Source organism: Bos grunniens, chromosome 8 (genome assembly GCF_055505025.1).
Source record: "Bos grunniens cultivar Pamir isolate PY7600 chromosome 8, Bosgru_T2T1.0, whole genome shotgun sequence".
Taxonomy (NCBI): Eukaryota; Metazoa; Chordata; class Mammalia; order Artiodactyla; family Bovidae; genus Bos; species Bos grunniens.
In genome coordinates, this window is record NC_141172.1 from 80,749,086 (window position 1) to 80,763,306 (window position 14,221).

General features: G+C 45.5%; 1 protein-coding gene across 1 annotated transcript in view; it reads right to left on the reverse strand.

The window, feature by feature from the left end:
* FBP1 (fructose-bisphosphatase 1) overlaps positions 1 to 14,151 on the reverse strand; it is a 30,915-nt gene extending 16,764 nt beyond the window's left edge. The window contains exons 1-2 of the mRNA XM_086416941.1: positions 13,781 to 14,151; positions 838 to 1,000 (exon numbers count right to left, since the gene is read on the reverse strand). Of these exons, the coding sequence (XP_086273067.1) occupies positions 838 to 1,000; positions 13,781 to 13,950 (333 nt within the window). The 5' untranslated portion in view covers positions 13,951 to 14,151. The remainder of the gene's footprint in view (positions 1 to 837; positions 1,001 to 13,780) is intronic.
* Positions 14,152 to 14,221: the final 70 nt, after the last annotated feature.

Genomic DNA, 14,221 nt, shown 5'->3' on the forward strand with positions numbered 1-14,221 from the left:
AAACTCTTGCCCCTAGATCAGCAGCAGAGAGTTTGTTCTTTGGGATATGAGTCCACCTTCTTCCCACCATGACTGGTTTTCTCAATAAAGCTATCTTTCCTTTTACCCAACACTTGTCTCTCAGTGGGATTCCCTTGTGGCTCAGCTGGGAAAGAATCTGCCTGCAATGCAGGAGACCTGGGTTCTATCCCTGGGTTGGGAAGATCTCCTGGAGAAGGGAAAGCCTACCCACTCCCATATTCTGGCCTAGAGAATTCAGACCTAGTTCTCTGGCTCAGAGAACTATACAGTCCATGGGGTTGCAAAGAGTCGGACACAACGGAGCAACTTTCACTTTCCCTTTTTTTCTCTCAGTATTTGATTCTTGAGCAACCTAAGTTTGGTAACAAGATTAATAAGATTCCAATGGATTCCAATGCATGAATCACTGATAGGAACTGCTAGCAGTTTAGATTGGCAGGAAGGTTGGTTGTGAAGATTGGAAACTAAGTGAATGGAGATGAAGCAAATGATGTAGTTAACAGAAGACAGACTTCATAGAGCTTTGAACATGACAATTAAAAGAAGTGGAGATAAATATGAATATATTTGAGTCTCTCCCATGAATGAGCACATAGGAGAGATGATAACAGAATGGACTGTGGTGAAAGTGTGGACAGGAGAGGACAGTCTGAGATATGGCAGTGAGGAGGAATCTGTGAAATGATGACCGGTGGTTCAGGAGGGATCCAGGGTGAGTCTTAAGAATCCAGCTTGGTTGAACAAGTGGAGTCATTGACGAAGCCAGAAAGAAAAATGATTACATTAAAACCCTCAGTAGCGTAGGAGCAGACCCACCCTTTTCTCAGGTTCTACTATTATGGCATGTTCATCTTCTTCTGACACAAGAACACAGGTAGCAAAAGATGACTTTAACACATTAACAACCAGGTCATTGGAGAGGACATCCAGCTTCTTCACTTGATCTCCCGTCACATTGGTAGTGCCAGCAATTCCATAGCTAGAGGAAAAAAAAGCCACAAAAATATAAGCCATGAATACCAGAATGTTAGTGCATCTATAAAGTCACTGAAAGAGAGCATTTGGTAAGATTTAGAAGAAATGAAAGGAGACACATGGCTTGAGAGAAACAGAATGAGAAGGATGGCCGTCTCTCTGGAGTGGCTTCTGGAAGGAAGGCAATATTGTCGCTCACCTGTCCAATGCCTAGCATGATAACCAGCACAGCTTTGTGGCTAAATCCGTGTTTCTCAGCCTTTTTCTCATTATGGCCCTAAGGAGGCTTATTTTTTTCCTCTAACACACTCCCCCATGAAAATTTAATATTACAGATAGAGCGTATCTGTTTATGCACTATATGTCCATATGTTTCATACCTAAAATGACTGTTTTTTTCACCACCACCAATAACGAATTTTTACCCCTGAATGCATGAGTTAATGTACAATGAGTTAGGTGAGAGACAAGGCAAGCAAAGAAACCTTCTGTGTGGGAGGGAGCCTGAGATGGGAACTAAGCCTAGGGATCTCTGGTTTTATAGCTGACAAGATCCTAAAAGAAAATAAATATTGACAGATCCTACCACCTCCTTTTATAGAGGAAGCTCACTCTAAGATACCTTCTCTAAACTGGAGCAGCAGAGCGGAGGTGAGAAGCTCACTTTGACTTCCAGGCCAGGCCCCTCCTGGTGGTACCTCACAACCTCCAGCAGGAGTCCTAGGGGCTGGAGGGAGTGGGAAGTCCGGAGTCCTTACTTTATTTGAAAGGTACCTGCAAATCAGTAATTGTGGAATTCCCAGAAACCAAATAGTTGGTCCAAAGTAGAGCCTAGTTTGTTAGAATGAGGGAAGAAAAGGGTTGTCATAGCCTGGGGTTGAATAGGAACACTGAAAGGAGGGGAAATGTTTTTGAGGAAGGATGCACAGAACATGAGAAGAGGCTGGATGTGGAGAGGGAAAGAGTAAGAGCATTGAAGATAATGCCAAACAGCTGACAGTGGGTGTTACGGGGCACCTTGGCTGAGATGGTTGGGAGCACTTATCTGGGGACTGACTGTCATGGTATTCACTGCTTCAACTCTCAAAGATGCATTTTCTCTACACATAACTTGGAAGACTCTGGCTGGCCAAAACTGAGCCAGCACCCAAATGGCTCATCTGGCCTGACTCTCTCCAGGAAGTAACCCCAGTTATCACCGAGCCCATTCTCCAGTGTCGTCTCTTTCAGCAGCATTCTCCCGCCCACCTGGAAACATCATCTCATCCCTCCAGCCCTCCTCCAAACCCTTTTCTTTTCATTATGTCACTCCTATTTCATGAATGAAAGACCAAGGGATCTATCAGACTTGCAGCTGAGGTTTTGCTTCTCCTTCCACACAATCTCTTTCTCACTTCAATTGAGAGGCTGATGTTGATGAAGAAGGAAGGCAGCCAAATTCTGGGTTGAACTAGGGCCTGGCTGGACCCAATCACTCACTGGCCTCCATCTCCCTCAACAGCCCTACTGGCATCAATTGGCTCTCCTTCCTAGCCTGACATTTCCACTATTAAAATCATCACTAATTCAAAAGGGCAAACAACATTGATGGAAAAGAATATGGGCTTCCTGACAGAGACCTGGCTCGGCCCTCAGCTCTACAAATCCTTTGCTTTCTCTGAGCAATCCTTTTCACTCATGAACATGGAGGGCAATGATGCCTCATGGGGCTGTTGGAGGATTACACACATCGCATATACACAAAGGGTTTAGCACAGCTCTTGACTCTCAATGTTAAATCCCCAGTTTGCCCACTAAAAGGAGCACTCATTAAGAATCTGCAGCACTATGGGAGGATTCTCAAGATCCACCTTGCTTCACCCATCATCGTGTTGCCATGATTGTTTAACTTTTAATTCCATGAGGATGAGGACAGAGGGGTATGTTTTTCCCCACTGTGTCCCAGCTTCCATCACATAGTAGGCCCTCAAGCAATACTTGCTAAAAAGTATCCACTGAAGAGAATAGAAACTCAAGCCTGAAGAAATGACTATAGGACTCAGTAGACTTCAAGGTCACTCCACACCCTGGAGTGTGGAGGAAGCCTCTGGCACAGTCCCCAGAGTGATGGCCTATGGGGACAGCTCCAGGGAGGCCTGGGGGGCTGGAACAGGTGGATGAGCCACCGAGGCAAGAGTGGGCAATACCTACTATCCATGTTCCTCCTGCTCAGGCACCTGGCTCAGTGAGATGGGTGAAGAGCAGTCAGGCCTCAGCCCTCTCACTCAAAATCTTCCCAGAGGCCTGTGTGAGTGATTATTTATTCTGCAAATATTTTTTGTCCCCACTGTACTGAGTGCTGTGCTAAACAAGATGCCATTCAGCATCTAACCCTCATGGAGCTTAGTGAGTGAGGAAAACAAGAAATCAATATGTACTTCTGAATGAATAAGATGATGTCAGAAAGTGACAGGTGCTCTCATTTTAATAAAAGGAAACAAGGTGCTGGGGGACGGCTGGGAAAGGGTCAAGATGGTCAAGGAAGATCTCACTGCAAGGGAGCAGTTCCAGCTGAAGGATACTTTGGATGTTTTCCAAACAAAAATGAAGCTATGACAAAGCCCTAAGAGAGTCCAAATAAGCCAGCCAGTAATGATTCCAAAGAACAGCTCTGGGTTAGTAATTTATCCAAAGGGACAAGGACTTTGTTTTTCACATATTTCCAAATGGGAGGGGTTGCTCTGTGCACATTTATACAAGTAACTTTTTAAACCTCAAAGTCTTTCCCATGCTGTGGGCTACAAGAGGCTGTAGTCAGCCTCAGGGCAGCTGGCTCATCCAGCCGGGTTCCACTCTGCTGTTCTAGGGTTATAAGGCGGCTCCTGTCCTGGGGTCACACCACCTCTCAGGGGGAGTCAGATGGGGCCATATAACAGCTGCAGAACTGTGGGGGACACTCCACACACCAGAACCCAAATTGCCATCTTGGCCAAACCATGCAGACCTCTGTGATGGCCCTGCTTCCCTGCCTGGACAGGTGGTCACCTCTCCATCCTCCTCTTTACCCCTGTGGAGCCTTCCTCCTCTGTTTTAACCAGAAAGATCCTTCCCCATCTTTCCTCCAGTTGCCTGTGAAGCATAAAAAAAAAATGAAGAGAGATTATTCTGGGACCCTTAAAGTCAAGATTCAGGCACACTCTAGGATATCTTGTGGGAGGGTTTCCCCTAGTGGGACCTTGTGTTAGGAAGGTCTTCAAGAAGGATCAGGAAAGTGACTCTAAGGTAGAAACAGGCTTCAGAATGAAGAATGCCAATGAATGAAGAATTCCTGCCATCTCACTAGTGACGATATCTGAGTCAATACCCCCATCACCTTGGTTTCTGCATGGTGCACCTTAGCGCGTGAAGTTAGCTTTATCTCACATGGCCCTGCTTCATCCTGCCCAGGAATGACGAGCCAGGACTAAGCAAATGCTCAGTCAGGCTTCCCCCACGGCGTCTCACGAGGGTTCCCCAGAAGGGAAGCAAGACCTGGACAGTACATATTCTACGGATCAATGAAAAGTGGGAAGCAGGAAAGGATTCTGCAACTTTTTTTTTTTCTTTTTTTACTTTTTGGGTACACCTCTCCCTGGCATGTGGGATCTTAGTTCCCCAACAGGGATGAAACCCAAATCCCTTGCATTAGGAAGTGCAGAGTCTTCTCAAGTTGATTTTTCTTCCCAAACTCCAGAGAGTTTTTTTCTTCCCAAGCTCGGAGAAGTCATTAGCTGAAGAAAAGAGTTTATTTTCTTCAAAAGTTTTCAGAAAATCCTTTAAAACAATGCCGCTGCTGTTTAGTTGCTAAGTCATGTCTGTGTGACCCCATGGACTATAGCTCACCAGGCTCCTCTGTCCATGGGGATTCTCCAGGCAAGAATACTGGAGTGGGTTGCCATTTCCTTCTCCAGGGAGATCTTCCCTATCTAGGGATCAAACCCAGGTCTCCTGCTTGGCAGGTAGATTCTTTACCACTGAGCCACCTGGGAAGCTCCTTAAAAGCAATACTCTTCTGCATTTTGATCAGTCATCATTCCATCAAAGGTCCCAAAGGATAGAGCCTTCACTATATAACCTAATGGCCACAGGCAGCAGCAGCAGGGAAAGGCAACAGCATCATGGGCTTTCCTCCATAAGCTGGGACCCTAGACCATGAGGGTTCAAATCCCAGCTCTGCCACATGCTGAACAATTCTGTGTCAATCTCTTAGCATCTCTGATCTTTGGTAAAATCGGAATTTAGTGTATCTATGGCACAGTATGTAGAGAAGGAGTGTAAATGGGTTGACAAGAGTAAAGGACTTAGAACAGAGACTGGCACCAAGGAAGTCGGCAGGAAACAGAACCCCACCCTCAACACCCCTCAGCAGGAATACAACCCTGCTGAGAAGCACCAGAGGAACCTGGGCTCAAATTCTGCCTTTTTCTCTTGCTGATTGCATGATTTCCATCAAGTTGTCTCAGCTCCCTGATGGTTCATTTCTAGGCTTTGTAAGGACAAGGACTAATCCACCTGATGCACCTGGTTCATAGAGGCCAATGGCAGCCATCACCATTCTTAATGGAGCCCCACGTATGGTGCTGTGTGCCTGTCCCACAGGAACCCACTAAGTACCGGTTGGCTGATGAGGGGGAGGGGAACTACTTCTGAACCAGTTTTTCAGGCAGCTTCTGGGAAGACAGCCAGCGCAGAACAGTGTCACAGATAGCTAAGCAAAAGAAAGTGCTCAAAGTTCACATTTGACTAACCGGTCATTTTGAAATGAAATGTATTATTTCATTTCAGACGCTTATGACATGTCACCTCAATTTTATTCATATTAGTTGGCCCTGCAGCCCAAGTTGTTCAGGGTGGCACAGCATTCTGTCAAGGTTTATGTCTCTGTGACTGTTCAATTTTAAATCCCTGGAGACACAAAAGTCCTCCGAGCTTGGGAAGAAAAAACTCTCTGGAGTTTGGGAAGAAAAAATCAACTTAAATTTTGCTGTCTGTAATTTCTGTCTCTTTCTCTCTCTCTCTCTCTCTCTCTCTGGCTACACCACGCAGCAAGTAATCTCTCTTCCTTTATACTTACTATATAAACTTCACTGAAACTGTGAAACAGCTATAAGTCACTTTAATTCACATGGTGGGAAACTCTTTAGAAGGATAGGTTCATTTGACCAGTGTTTTTAAATCCTTAGAAATTTGGACTAAATATTAGCATGTTTTTCTTTTTTCAAATTTGTATACAGTTTCTAGAGCTGTTTTACAGCCATAAAGTCTATGATTACTGATAGTCTGGGAAAGTCTCCTTTAACATTCCTGAAGCACCTCTCTAGATACAAGGACTGGAGTCAGGGCCACACTTAGAAAACTTTCGATGACTTCCTTGATTTGCTAACTAACTAGATCTTTTCCTTCTGAGGTCAGCATGACCATGTAAAGTTCTTGAATTAGCATGCACCAGAGCCAAGGAGGAAGAGCTCATCTTCACAAGAAAAAGGGAGGCAGATTGTTATTTAATCCTTATTGCTAAAGCAGACTTGTTGATTGATTCTGAAGTAAATGACCAACCATTCATCCAACCCAGAACATCCAAAGGTCAGATCAGAAATACAGTCCACCCTGGGTATCCTGGGGTTTGCATCCACGAATTTCCACCTGTGGTTAATTGAACCCAAGATTACTCAGGGCAGATGTACTCAGACATTTTATCTAAGGGACTTGAGCATCCGTGTCTTTTGGTAGGTGAGGGGTGTCATGGAACCAATCCTCATGGACATCTAGGGACAACTATATTTTGAAGAAGAGATACCAACCAGAGCAGCTTCAAAGGCTGCAAACCCCAATGTTGGCTTAAGTTCATGCCAGCCCAAAGTGTGCTCATAGGATGGTATCAAATCCTCACAGAAATTAAACAGCAGAGCCACCAATCTGAGCCCAGCTCCATCTCTCCAAAATATGTTCTTAAAGCCAGATGGTCGACACCAAATCAGATTGATTATATTCTTTGCAGCCAAAAATGGAGAAGCTCTACACAGTCAGCAAAAACAAGACTGGGAGCTGACTGTGGCTCGGATCATGAACTCCTTATTGCCAAATTCAGACTGAAATTGAAGAAAGTGGAGAAAACCACTAGACCATTCAGTTCAGTACAGTTCAGTTCAGTCGCTCAGTTGTGTCCGACTCTTTGCGAGACCATTCAGGTATGACCTAAATCAAATCCCTTAGGACTATACAGTGGGAGTGAGAAATAGATTTAAGGGCCTAGATCTGATAGATAGAGTGCCTGATGAACTACAGATGGAGGTTTGTGACACTGTTCAGGAAACAGGAATCAAGACCATCCCCAAGAAAAAGAAATGCAAAAAAGCAAAATGGCTGTCTGAGGAGTCCTTACAAATAGCTGTGAAAAGACGGGAAGCGAAAAGCAAAGGAGAAAAGGAAAGATATAAGCATTTGAATGCAGAGTTCCAAAGAATAGCAAGGAGAGATAAGAAAGCCTTCATCAGCGATCAATGCAAAGAAATAGAGGAAAACAATAGAATGGGAAAAACTAGAGATCTCTTCAAGAAAATTAGAGATACCAAGGGAACATTTCATGCAAAGATGGGCTTGATAAAGGACAGAAATGGTAGGGACCCAACAGAAGCAGAAGATATTAAGAAGAGGTGGCAAGAATACACAGAAGAACTGTACAAAAAAGATCTTCGCGACCCAATCACGATGGTGTGATCACTCACCTAGAGCCAGACATTCTGGAATGTGAAGTCAAGTGGGCCTTAGGAAGCATCACTGCGAACAAAGCTAGTGGAGGTGATGGAATTCCAGTTGAGCTATTTCAAATCCTGAAAGATGATGCTGTGAAAGTGCTGCACTCAATATGCCAGAAAATTTGGAAAACTCAGCAGTGGCCACAGGACTGGAAAAGGTCAGTTTTCATTCCAATCCCAAAGAAAGGCAATGCTAAAGAATGCTCAAACTACCGCACAATTGCACTCATCTCACATGCTAGTAAAGTAATGCTCAAAATTCTCCAAGCCAGGCTTCAGCAATACGTGAACCATGAACTTCCAGATGTTCAAGCTGGTTTTAGAAAAGGCAGAGGAACCAGAGATCAAATTGCCAATATTTGAAGGATCATGGAAAAAGCAAGAGAGTTCCAGAAAAACATCTATTTCTGCTTTATTGACTATGCCAAAGCCTTTGACTGTGTGGATCACAATTAACTGTGGAAAATTCTGAAAGAGATGGGAATACCAGACCACCTGACCTGCCTCTTAAGAAACCTGTATGCAGGTCAGGAAGCAACAGTTAGAACTGGACATGGAACAACAGACTGGTTCCAAATAGGAAAAGGAGTACATCAGGCTGTACATTGTCACCCTGCTTATTTAACTTATATGCAGAGTACATCATTAGAAATGCTGGGCTGGAGGAAGCACAAGCTGGAATCAAGATTGCCAGGAGAAATATCAATAACCTCAGATATGCAGATGATACCACCCTTATGGCAGAAAGTGCAGAAGAACTAAAGAGCCTCTTGATGAAAGTGAAAGAGGAGAATGAAAAAGTTGGTTTAAAGCTCAACATTCAGAAAACTAAGATCATGGCATCCAGTCCCATCACTTTATGGTAGATGGATGGGGAAATGGTGGAAACAGTGGCTGACTTTATTTTTCTGGGCTCCAAAATCACTGCAGATGGTGATTGTAGCCATGAAATTAAAAGACGGTTAGTCCTTGGAAGGAAAGTTATGACCAACCTAGATAGCATATTAAAAAGCAGAGACATTACTTTGTCAACAAAGGTCCATCTAGTCAAGGCTATGGTTTTTCCAGTGGTCATGTATGGATGTGAGAGTTGGACTATAAAGAAAGCTGAGCACCGAAGAATTGATGCTTTTGAACTGTGATGTTGGAGAAGATTCTTAAGAGTCCCTTGGACTGCAAGGAGATCCAACCAGTCCATCCTAAAGGAGATCAGCCCTGAGTGTTCATTGGAAGGAATGATGCTGAAGCTGAAACTCCAATACTTTGGCCACCTGATGCGAAGAGCTGACTCATGTGAAAAGACCCTCATGCTGGGAAAGATTGGGGGCAGGAGGAGAAGGGGACGACAGAGGATGAGATGGTTGGATGGCATCATCGACTCGATGGACATGGGTTTGGGTAAACTCCAGGAGTTGGTGATGGACAGGGAGGCCTGGTGTGCTGCAGTTCATGGGATCGCAAAGAGTCGGACATGACTGAGCGACTGAACTGAACTGAACTGATCTGAAAGCCCCCCATGTTTCTGTTCTGCTAAATCAGGTCCTGGTTTTCTTCTCTGACTATCTCGGGTGCATGTGTCAAAACCCAGAGGCCTAATCTTAAGTCACTTCTTCATACCCAAATTCCAGACTGTCGCCACTAACTGAAGGCTGCACAACATCTTCAATAGGATGCCCCTCTCACACCTCAAGTTCAGCATCTCCATAATGTTGGAATCATCTTCCCAGCCTTCTCTAGCCTCTAAAACTCAGCCCCTCCTTTGGAATTGTGGTTTTATTTTCACTGTTTTGTTTTTTAACATTACAGCCCTGATCTCAGTTGCTAGGATCTGCTCTTTGAGAACCTCCCTCACTGTCATTCTCCCCCAGCCCCCACCCAGACTTCTCCCATGTTCCCCCATCTCCTCTAATCCTGCAGTTCTGAATCCTGATGGGTTTCCACATCTTCCACTTTCCCTCTTCTAACTCTGTACTTCCAGTCATAGCTGCCCCAGATGAATCTCCAATCGTGCCACTGCCCCACTCAAAAACCTGTACCTCTCCCCTTTGGTCACCCCCTCAAAAATAAAGTATTCACCCTTGCCACATAATGTTCCCCCAATGCGCCCACAATTTAACATCCACAAATGCTCCATCACTACATTACATGAAGGGTTCCAGGTTTCAGTCAAACCAAATAAGCACCTTTTCCAGAAACATCTTCCTAGCTTGTACCTCTCCTCACATGGCAGCCCAGCCATCAGGCCTTATGACCAGCTATGCCTGCCCACTACAAACAACCATCTTGATGGGCCACCATCTTTCGCATCCACATATTTTTGCCAACTATACAAAAGTATCTTTCAGAATCTCTATTGCTGGGACTTTCCTCTTGGTTCAGGGGTTAAGACTCCATGCTCCCAATGCAAAGGGCCCAGGTTTGATCCTGGTCAGGGACCTAGATCCCTCATTCTCAAAGGAAGACCCCTGCAGGTAGGAACCAAGATCCCGAGTGCTGCAGCTAAGCCTGGAATCACCCTACCTTTCTCCAGCCTCTAAAACTCAGCTTATGTGGCCAAATAAATCTCTTTTGAAAAGATTCTCTATTGTATTCTAACTCTATACATGTAATATTTTCCCTAAAGCATAAGCTCTGTATCTTTCTCATCTCTCAGTAACTTCTAAAATTTAAGAGAGAGAGAGCGAGCTCCAGGCTCTATGTTTAAACTCCTGATCTGCCTGATGAGGAGTCAGAGCTGACGTCCATAAACTGGTCCCACAAGGTTCCTGCAAGTCTGCAATCATCTTGTCCCTCTGGCTAGATGCCCTACTAGGGCAAGTCAGCAGCACTAACAAGTTATCTGCAGGTACGCTAGCCTTTTCATCCAGAATATCAAAGCCGATAATAAGCATAATTTGGAGCCCAAGCTGAGATCTTGTCTTATTGCCCCCTCCCCAACTACATATGATACAGAGACAGTCAAACTTACTTTCCCATGGGCATACAGAATGTTCAGGTTCTATTCTTTCTCTGTCAGCCATCCACATGACCATGTGAAATGCCCATTTCATGGGTACAGTGCTCTTTGAAATAGTGAAAGACCAGTGACATGCCCAAACATACAGGAAATGTCAAATAGCTCATGATATGGCTGTACAGTGGAACACTGTGTGTGCTAAGTCACTTCAGTTGTGTCCAACTCTTTTCAAACTTATGAATTACAGCCTGCTGGGCTCCTCTGTCCATGGGATCCTTCAGGCAAAAATACTGAAGTGGGTTGCTATGCCCTCCTCCAGGGAATCTTCCTGACCCAGGGATCGAACCTGGTTCTCTAATGTCTCCTGCATTGACAGGCAAGTTCTTGATCACTAGTGCCACCTGGGAAGCCCTAGTGAACACTATGCAGCAGTTAAAAAGGAGGAGGTGAATTTACATGTCCTGACATCGGAGGAGGCTCATTAGGTAGAGTTGAATAATGAAAGCAAACTGCAGAAAGGCATGTCAAGTGTGATTCCATTTTGTTTGCTGTTTACAAATAGTCACATGGAAGTGCTTATCCATGTATAAATTTATATTAATATAGAGAAGTATCTAGTAAAAAAAGAAACCCAGTAGATTATGAACAGTGGATACCCCGGGGAATGGATAAAGGTGGGTCTCACTTTTCCCTTTGTGTTCTTCTGAGTGGTTTGAATTTTTGTTAAGTAACATATAAAGGGTTTCCCTGGTGACTCAGAGGGAAAGGATATGCCTGCAATGAAAGAGACCCAAGTTCAATAACTGGGTCAGGAAGATCCCTTGGAGGAAGGCACAGCAAACCACTCCAGTATTCTTGCCTCGAGAATTCCACGGACAGTAGAGTCCATGGAGTTGCAAAGAGTTGGACACAGCTGAATGACTAACACACACACACACACGTGCGCAACATATAAAGGAATTTATAATTATAGCAAAAACTATTTTTTAACCTAGTGCTTACAGGTGTCTAGTTTAACAAATATGCACAATTCATACAGCCAAAATTGGCACCCTTTGTCCAGGTTCTACTAATATCCCACTACCTATGGTCCCACTATCTGAGGTTACTTATAAGGTGGGAAAAAAAGAAGTGAAGTCATTCAGTCGTGACTGACTCTTTGCAACTCCATGGACTGTAGCCTGCCAGGCTCCTCCGTCCATGGAATTTTTCAGGCAAGAGTACTGGAGTGGGTGGCCATTTCCTTCTCCAGAGGATCTTCCTGACCCAGGGATTGAACCTGGGTCTCCCTCATTGCAGGCAGACGTTATACCATCTGAGCCACCAGGGAAGCCCTTAGGTGGGAAAGATGCACCTCAAAGCAGATCTTGTGTTTCTGAGTCTCTTTGGGGTTGTGAGAGGTGCTGACACATTTTTAAATAATACAAAAATGACAAGCACTCTTTTTTAAAACAGTAGGAAATCCTATGGATAGAGGAGCCTGGTGGGCTACAGTGCATGGGGTGGCAACGAATCAGACATGACTGAGTTACTTTTACTTACCTTCACTTTTTAAATAAGCCCCCTGGTTTTCAAAGTCAGGTAAAGCTGTGAGGACACTTTTACTTGTTGTACATTATGTTTAAAGTAAGAATTTAATTGAATGTTTCCTAAAGCAAAGTCTCCTTAGACATGTATTAAGAAGGTCATAGGTGAAATAGTAGTGGAGTCACCACCTTCTAACATATTTCCCAATCCCTCTCCCATCAGGGCCCAACTTTGCTTGACATCTACAAATAAATGATGATACACTCTTTCCTTAAGAGTCAGCTTGGATAGATTGGGAGTTTGGGATTGACATGTACACACTGTTATATTTAAAACAGACAACCAATAAGGACCTACTGTATAGCACAGGGGACTCTGCCAATACTCTGTAATGACCTAAATGGAAAAAGTTTTGAAAAAGATACATGTGTATGTATAACTGAATCTCTTTATTGTATAACTGAAACTAGCAGAACATTGTTAACCAACTATACTCCAATATAAGATTAAAAAAAAATTTTTTTTAAGTTAGCTCTACCAAGCCATACTGTAAAACCAAAGACGAAGAACTGACAAGATAAGGAATCCAGGTTTCAGGGGCTGGGCTTTTTCAGCTGCAGTGAGCACTGTGTACAATGCTTATGAAGTGCTCCTAAGTATGAGAAATACTAGGAAGGAGTATGAGCAATCTGAAAACCCAAGTATCCTTCAGCTAAAGTGAGGACCAGTCTAAACATAAAATCCTTGTGCACACCAGAATAAAGCAAAGGGTATTTGTCTTAGTAACGTAAAAGCCTCACAAGAAGGTACCCTTTGAATCCCTGTGTCCGTTCATTCCTTTACTACGCACAATGTGATCTGCAGACCAGCAGCCCTACCACCACAGAACTTAGAAATCCAGCATCTCAGTCCCCACCCCAGACCTTCTGCAGCCCCGTGTACACCATCACTGAAGCCCTGAAGGCGCTAAATACTGCAGGCTTCCTCCCAGCCTCCTCCCAGCCCGGCTTACCTGCTGTTTCTTAACAAGACTTGTTCAGGGTCAAGGAGATACTCAATTAGAAACCTGACTTGGGACCCCAATTTCAAAGGGAATGAAAGCAAAAGGAGAGAAAAACGGAAAGGGAGGCACGGGGACCAGCACTTTCCCATTTGAGGCTAGGGTGGGTGTGGTGGGCAGGCCAGGTGTCCATGGGGCCAGTCAGTTTCACCAGGAGGAGGCCGAGAGAGGTGCCAAGGCTGCTCAGCCCAGGGGCGCCGGTTGCAGGGTGGAGGCAGGTATGGACTGTGAGACAGGCCCCCCAAGTGGGCACCCACAAGCTTAAGGGAGGGGGGAACTAGGGCTTGAGTGTGGTTTGAGCTTCTGCAGAGGAGCTACCGGAGACAGTGTGTAGGTATCTCAGCTATCAGAGAGACAGACTGACAGGAGGGGCAGAGCACCGACAGCATACTGCCTGGTAGATCCCCAGCCAAAGAGAAAGAGGACTCGGCCAGGGTGGGGTCTGGGGGGTACAGAAGCCTGACTCACAGGTGCGCGATGCCCGCCTTGCGCACGGCCGTGGAGATGGCTTTGACCGCGGTGCAAAGCGAGTTGAGCAGTTGGGTCATCTCGCCCGTGCCACGGGCCTTCCTGCCCTCTTCCATGACGAAGCGGGTCACGGTGACGATATTGGTGTCGAAGGCTGCCTGGTCCGTCATGCTGGGGCCCGGTTGCGGCTCGCTGGGCGACAGGTGCGGGCGGCGGGAAGCGGTGGGAAGCGGCCGCAGCACAGAGTGTCAGCGCGGCGGCTCCGGAGCGGGCCAGGTTCCAGTCCCGGGGCCGGGTAGCCTATAGGCGCGGGTCACCGCCCTCCGCCCCCGGGAACACCTCCGCGCCCCGGACCCCGCCCCCCCGACTGCGGCCCCGCCCTCTCCGACCCTCTATGACGTCCGGGATCCTCGTCCAGTCTCAGTTCCCCCAGCCGCTGGG